This window comes from Motacilla alba, chromosome 18, assembly GCF_015832195.1.
Source record: "Motacilla alba alba isolate MOTALB_02 chromosome 18, Motacilla_alba_V1.0_pri, whole genome shotgun sequence".
Lineage (NCBI taxonomy): Eukaryota > Metazoa > Chordata > Aves > Passeriformes > Motacillidae > Motacilla > Motacilla alba.
The window spans coordinates 8,167,695-8,174,889 of NC_052033.1; the positions used below are offsets into that span (position 1 = coordinate 8,167,695).

Genomic DNA, 7,195 nt, shown 5'->3' on the forward strand with positions numbered 1-7,195 from the left:
ATCAACAGAGAGCAGCTTTTGAGTTGTAGGAGGAACAATGCCAGTCTTCATTGTTATTTTGAGATGACCTGAGTAGCTTGGGATGACCTCAGAAGGGTTTGGTCCTTCAAGTAGCCTGGATTTCAGTCAGATAAGGTCTGCACAGTGCTGTGCTGTGCCACTGCTCTCCCGGCTGGGTCAGCAGACTGCCCATGTCAGCAACTCTCACTATTACAAAATCGGGAAATTCGCGGTGGAAATGAAATAGTGCAGATAACGAGGACTTTTTTGGACAGTCAATGAAAGTGAAGGCAGGCCCTAGGGAGTTCTGCGTCACAGTCCATTTCCACCGGCAACTCAAATCATGCGACCAAGGCACGTGAGAAGAGCAGAGCGGGGCAGAACCGGCGCGCCCGGGGCGTTCTCGGCACCGGGGAGGGGCCCGGGGAAACAGAAACTGCGCGGCCGCCGCGCTGCACCCCGGGCCGGGCCATGGCCGCCGTCATCGAGCTCGAGGGGCTGGAGCTGCAGTGCTCCTGCTGCCTGCAGCTCTTCGCGGAGCCCGTGCGGCTCACGGGCTGCGGCCACAGCTTCTGCCGGGGCTGCATCCTCCGGTACCGCGCGGGGCGGCCCCGCGCCGCCTGCCCGCTCTGCCGCTGCGCCTTCGAGCTGCAGCACCTGCGGCCCAACCGCGAGCTGGCCGCGCTGCTCAGCCTCATCCCGCGGGAGCTGAAGGAAGAGCTGGAAACACGGGAGGAGCCGGAAGCCTGTGGAGCTGCTGCCTGCAACGACCTGAGCTCGGCGGGGCGGGGACGTGGGGAGAAGGTACGGCCGGAGCCGACACCCGGGAGCTTCAACCCCTGACGTCCTGGGGCTCCTCCGCGACACCCCGGGACATTCTGGGATTACACCGCGGGGTGACATCCCCCGACTCCCTCGGGATATCCCCGGGTGGCATCCCCTGACTTTGAGCGAGTCTGCCCGCTACATTCTGGGACAGCGCCCAGCGGCACCCTCGGGCCAGCCCGGGTTTCCTTCCCACAGTAACACATGGAGCAGTTGGGTTCGGGTGGCGGAGTTTGGGCTCATTGCTGGTGTCTGACACATTGAGAGCTGCATAGCTGAATTAGAAGAACTAATACCTGTACATATTTCGCTGATGCACAGTAGTAGTAAGCGTGCTGGGTGTTATTTATTGCGTCAGCATTGCATTGGAGACTGCTGAAAGGACACATAACATTATTAGACAGTGCTACAGCTCCACCCAGCTTCATGGCACAAAATGGGACAGATTCATGATCTAGGTCTCTGCTTAAAAGGACTCCCAGAGGAGGAGATGAGAAAAATGTGTTGATCTTCATTATTTTGGATATACGTATCTTTTTCAGTCAAGCTAAGAGCGTATTGAGGCTCACAATTATAGCTGAACATCTAATTAATTGGTGACTGTTGATGTTGACTTAATTGTGATTGTTCCTACTCAGAATTGTGTCTTTCAGACACCTCCTCAAACAGTCCATTGCTTAACTAATGTCAGTCATGTAGGGAATTTTTATTATCCTGCAGCTTAGCCTAGTTATGCTTTCTCTGAGGTTTATATAGATAAACAGTCCAATGTGTCGCTTTAAAGGAGGAAGAGATATGGGAGAGCTCCAAGCAACAAGAAATAACTGCAGAGACCGTCCACCTGTTGAGGAAGGATCTCAATAAAACAAAGGTACACATTGTACAATCATCACCTACAGTAAGTTTCCACTCATCTGGGCTGGAGATGTGGTTGACTGCAGGGTTGCCTTCCAGCTCAGAGCTGGAATCTTCCTTCTGGTTTCCTTCTTTTCTGTCACAATTCTGTTTTTACTGATGAGAATGAATATATGGCATCCGCTGCATTAATTTGTGTCTTGGCTGGCACAAAGGCCACTGGAATTGTGCATTGTTGCATTTTTCTGCTTATCCCAGGAGTATCCTGAATGTTTCTGGTACACTTAGATGCAAATTACAAATCATAAGAGGGAATATTGAACTTTCTGAGTTGTCATGCAGACTCCACTGGCCATAAAATATTCATGATCCTTAACATGCCCGAAATCTCATTGCATGTAATGCAGGATAGTGTCAAATGTATTTTCTTCCTTTGAATAAAGTTTTCTGGTCTGCAGGGGTCAGTCAAAGAGCACATTGGATGGGGCAGTAATTCTCATGTTCCATGCATCTTTCCTAACCACACAATGATCTCCATATTTTCTGCCTTTCAGGAATATACATCTCAGATCAAAAGCCAGATTATTAAAGATTTCTGTTGCATGAAGGAATATGTTGAAAGACAGGAGAGAAACACACTGATGTTCATTGAACAAGAGCAAAAAGCTGCTCAACAGAAAATTGAAGAGACTATTCACCAGCTCACGGACATCAAAGTCCAAACTGTAAGTGATGAAATGAAGTTGCAGAATATGAGCAGAAACTCAAGCTCACTGTCTGGGATAGCTGAATAGTACAGAGCACCTTTGAGGTCCCCACTGCACCATTCTCATAGAGACAATGGTGCCAATCCATGGACATTGCTGTCAGCAGGGAGAGTTTGGAGTGAGAAATTCAGAGGAAAAAAAGTACTGAGAGAGGCACAGGCTGGGAATGGAATTCAGAACTAGATTTCTTTCCAAGGGTATTAATGAGCTGGAATGAAGTGGGAGCTGCAGGGCTGAAATCCAGTCCTCGGTCAAATCTAAAGTCAAGATCTTTCATGATCTTTTTGTTTTCCAGAATTTGTATTTACACACAGGTATGCAAGTTAAAAAACTCATAGAGCTATTAAATATTTTGTAACAGTTCTCTTGTGTAAAACATGTCAAGGGCCCTCAAAAAGGCGCAGTTAAAGCGCTTCAGATTGTGCAGAGCCCGTTTTGATGTTGAAAACAACAGTGCCAAGTGATGGAAGTTAGCCAGCAGGAATTTGGAGTGGGGCTCACAGGGTGGGGCAGTGCCATGAGACAGAGTTGGACTTCCAGGGCCCAGGCACAGGTGCCCGCATTGGAATTGACCTGATCCAGGGTCCCAGTACAGGCAGTGAGGAGATATGGGTACTTTCAGTGTCATCTGGCCTACTTGAGATATCTGCCTGCAAAGGAGATTAATCCAGCCTCCAAAAGGCTGTTTCCTCCTACAGGCTGTACACACAGACTAACAGAGCAACTTCAGATGCAGATTTCCACAATTTCTAAATTTAGGCAGACCAGGTTTACCCTTTCATCACACGAATACATTTTCAAACTTTTGGTTTCGGTTCCAGAAGAAGAAGGAGGTTTTAAAAAGAGTAATTTTTGTGTATTCATATGAATACTTAAGAAAGTTGTAATATATATATATATATATATATATATATATGTATATTTTTTTTTTAGTTGCATTCTTAGTTTTCTTGGGGAAAACACAGTGTTTTTATTTTTTAATAAGAATATCCTTTACTATTTTCTGTGAGATTTCAGGTTGGTTTGCTTAGGTAACTGTCCTATAAAGGAAACTTTTGATACAAAGAATAAGATTCTTGGCGAGATCACTGCTCTTTTTCCACTTGGGCGTTATAATCTGATCTGCAAGATTAAATAACTGCTGCTGTTTACATCTTTCCCTTGATCTTTTTGTCGTTATTAGAGAGACTTATGTGAGAGGCAGAGGTACGGAGGCTCACCTTTGACAATAAATAAAATTACACTTGATGAAAAGCTTAATGTTGTCAAAAGTGCTGTAGAAGATCTTAAGAGAAAGTTGGAAATTTTACTCTTGGAGAATTATGCTCAGCAACTCCCACCAGGTGAGTTTCCCTTATTTTGAAATCTTTTTCTTAAAGCCAGTGGATCTAGCGAAGAGAGTAAAAAATTACTTTGTGCTTATGAAATGCACATGCAAATAAAACAAGAAACATGATACTCGGCAAAAAACTAAAGAACACTGTAAAATTTTTTAAGACAGGACCTACTTTATCTGCACAGAAGATCCAATTGCTTTACCCATCTCACTCTTCTGACAGTTCCCCTCTGACCACACCAGCATAGAGTGTTTTGTTAATTTTGGGTTAAAATGGTTGCCTACACATCCTTTGTAATTTATACAATCAAAAAAAGCAACTCCTTGTTTTGCACTTGAACAAATAGCTGCGTTTATTTAAGGTGTGTTTTTCTTTAGAAGCTTAAATACTTCCTATGTGCATTTTGAAGAAATACCTTAACAATTCACTTATTTTTGTATTAAGTGCATCCTCCAGACTTACACCAGGAGCCAAGTGTCAGCTCATCACCTCCACAGTCTGCAGCTGAAAGTCCTGAACCAACCATTTCCAGCCGGTTTTCTCAGTGTAAGTATCCAAGCCAGTAGGACTCTTAACCACATCCAGGTCACCCTGAGACTGGATTTGCTGAAGAAAACTGTCCTTGCCAACATCAGCAGGAAACGGGGCTGTTTACTGAAGCATGGAAACACAGTGGAGTTGCCATGAATGAATCAGTTACTGGCACATAATGTAACATTGTGTCTGACTGCGGATGTAGGATAAAAAAGAGATAAGAAACGTGTTTAGTGTAAGCTGTGTGGTAGCTTGTGCTGGCTGTGGAGTCTGAGCTGGTGTACAGGCAGTTACTGCACCTCACTCATCTTTGCTGTTAAGCTGTAGTTACTCCAGTTTTTACTTGAATTCTGCAACATTTTGACAGAAACATTTTTGCAACTAACACACTCTACTACAGCTGTAGCTTAACACAGAAAACAAATGTTTTTGCTGATAAAATATGTAAGAACTTGTCCCAGTGAACAGATGACTGTAAGCTTTATGAAGGTAAGCATCCCGTTTGTTATTGACAAAAAGGTAATTTTTTTTAAAAAAAAAAGATCGTGGCTAGGAATAAATTCCATCTGGTAGGGTGTGAGGTACTTTCACCTTTCCACCGGAGTGCATATGAGTCTGTCATGGATATTTACACAGTTGTGCCTGTTAAATGTTTCAGTATGCCCAGGATACAGTTGATAATGCTTGGTTGAGGATTTCTGAACTTTGATTCAGGTTTATGGTTTGATCATTGGGTTTCATTTCTCTTCTGGAGCAGGGATGCACCTGCCTTCTTGTTGCCTGCATGTGAGAATATTTTCCTTTCTGTTTTCCAGGGGCAGATGATGTGACTTTTGACCCCACAAGAGTACACGAGCGCTTGGCACTCACAGCCCAGAACAGGAGAGTGATGGTTTCCAGCCGCCTGACCAGTTATCAACCATCACCCAAAAGATTCTGCATCAGCCAAGTCATGTGTTCACAGGGCTTCTCTACTGGGTGCCACTACTGGGAAGTAATTACCAAGGACAGTGATGGATGGGCTGTTGGAGTTGCTCATGAAATGATTGGTAAAAGGGACAAATTGGGAAGAACTGAGCATTCGTGGTGTGTAGAATGGTTGGGTCCTAAAAAACAGCTGTCAGCATGGCATAAGGATCAAGAAATAATATTGCACAAGGACAAACCACTGAAGGTTGGAGTTTTCCTGGAGCTACAGAAGAAGACTGTGTCATTTTACTCCGTTGCTGACAAAGAAATGCTTTTGCACACCTTTGAAATCAGTACCTCAAATCCTCTCTACCCTGCTTTCTGGCTGTACACTCTAGAAAGAAATGGATCTTTAACTATAAGTCAGCCAAACAGGAGATAAAGGCTACTGAGAACAGGGACAATTTTGCCAATGACTGCAGAGTTTCTGTAAAAGCCTCAGTGTTTAGCGCAGGAGTGTACCAAGGAATGAATGCATAGCTACCCAGGCTTTCCTGGGAATCAGCGACTGATCCTTCTGTCTGCTCTGCTTCTCTTCGTGCTGTGCTCTGGTCTAGCCATACTTCATTAAAGAAATTTCAGCCTATGCTTAAGGTAGTAACCACCCCTCTAGAAGTCAGGTGGGTTTCTCAAGCAGCTTTAAGTAGTCCCAGGATATTCCTAGGAAGGAATGGACTAAGGAAGCTCTAATGTTGGGGATAAGCTCTTCTCACTGACCTAATTTTTCCTATATTGATATAAAAAAATACAGGAGAACAGATTATGCCGTTACTTTCTGTCAAGTGAGTTTTCTTTAGACAGATCTGATTGATTAAGGAATGCTCAGAGGGTAAGAATGTTACTGATCTTGGGTATGAAAATCTTTCCTTTTAGGGTAGGCACTAACTATGAAATAAATAGGCTGTGGATTTGAGGACCTGACACTTCGGGGAGGTGTCCCAGGAGAACATCATCTCCTCAGAACCACATTTTAGTCTTGCTCTGGCCGAAGGGTTGTCAGTCCTGGTGGTGGTGTGACCATGGGCATGCTTGTGGAAGCAGATGTTGGGGTGTGTTTATACTGGCTAATAAATCATGTGGTCACTTTAGTGCCCGTTTAAAGGGCCTGGAAACAGGACTGTCATGGAAAGGACCATTTGGTCTTGCCAGTGAGTCTGAGACAAAGCAAGAGGTTCTCAGTTGCCTGTGGGGGGTGAAGGAACCAGAGCTGAGGTCCCACAAAACCTACGGACAGCTTGATTTCTGAGAGATGCACTGCTTCATGCAGGCACACTGAGAACACATTCCGAAGAAGCAAAAGCTTTTTCAGGAAGACTGTGACATTCCAGAATTGACAAAATAAATAGTTTATTGTGAATAAAGCATGTGGGATTCAACTATTTTGTTTAGTGAAATGGAGCTCCTTGTCTTTTAAAGTAATTGACAGAAGTGCTGCTCACCTTCAGAGTTACTCTGCTGCCACTGAGCACGCTGATGGCCTAAATGCACATTTGTATGATCCCAGGGGTGTGCCATTCAGCATCTCCAAGGCTGGGGTGGCTTTCCTGGGATAGCCGAAGCCACTGCCTTCTTAGCATTGAGGTGTCCTTTGCTGGTTCATTTGGAAAAGCAACAGCTACACCATGAAGTGCTGACATCCCTAATTTCCCACGAGTTGCACCGCAGTGCCCAGGGGCAGCAATTTGTTGTGGTTTGGATCACAGCAACAACGCACCTAACACCACACAGTGCAGATGGGAACCCACTGTGTCACTATTTGACCACTGGAAGAATTTCCTGAGTAGGTGATTAAACATTGGGCCGGGCTGCCCGGGTTGGAGTCACCCTCCCTAGGTTGTTTAGGGAAGGACTGGGCTTGGCTCTCGGTGCCGCGGTCCGGTTGACACGGTGGTGTTGGCTCATAGGTTG

At 45.1% G+C, this 7,195-nt stretch overlaps 1 protein-coding gene across 1 annotated transcript; it reads left to right on the forward strand.

Moving 5' to 3' along the window:
* The first annotated feature begins 445 nt into the window (after positions 1–445).
* On the forward strand, positions 446–6,648 carry RNF135 (ring finger protein 135). The gene is made up of 6 exons (XM_038157596.1): positions 446–804; positions 1,610–1,696; positions 2,235–2,405; positions 3,631–3,790; positions 4,229–4,330; positions 5,134–6,648. Exons 1-6 carry the CDS (start codon positions 472–474, stop codon positions 5,667–5,669), a joined length of 1,389 nt encoding a protein of 462 aa, XP_038013524.1. The 5' UTR covers positions 446–471; the 3' UTR covers positions 5,670–6,648.
* Positions 6,649–7,195: the final 547 nt, after the last annotated feature.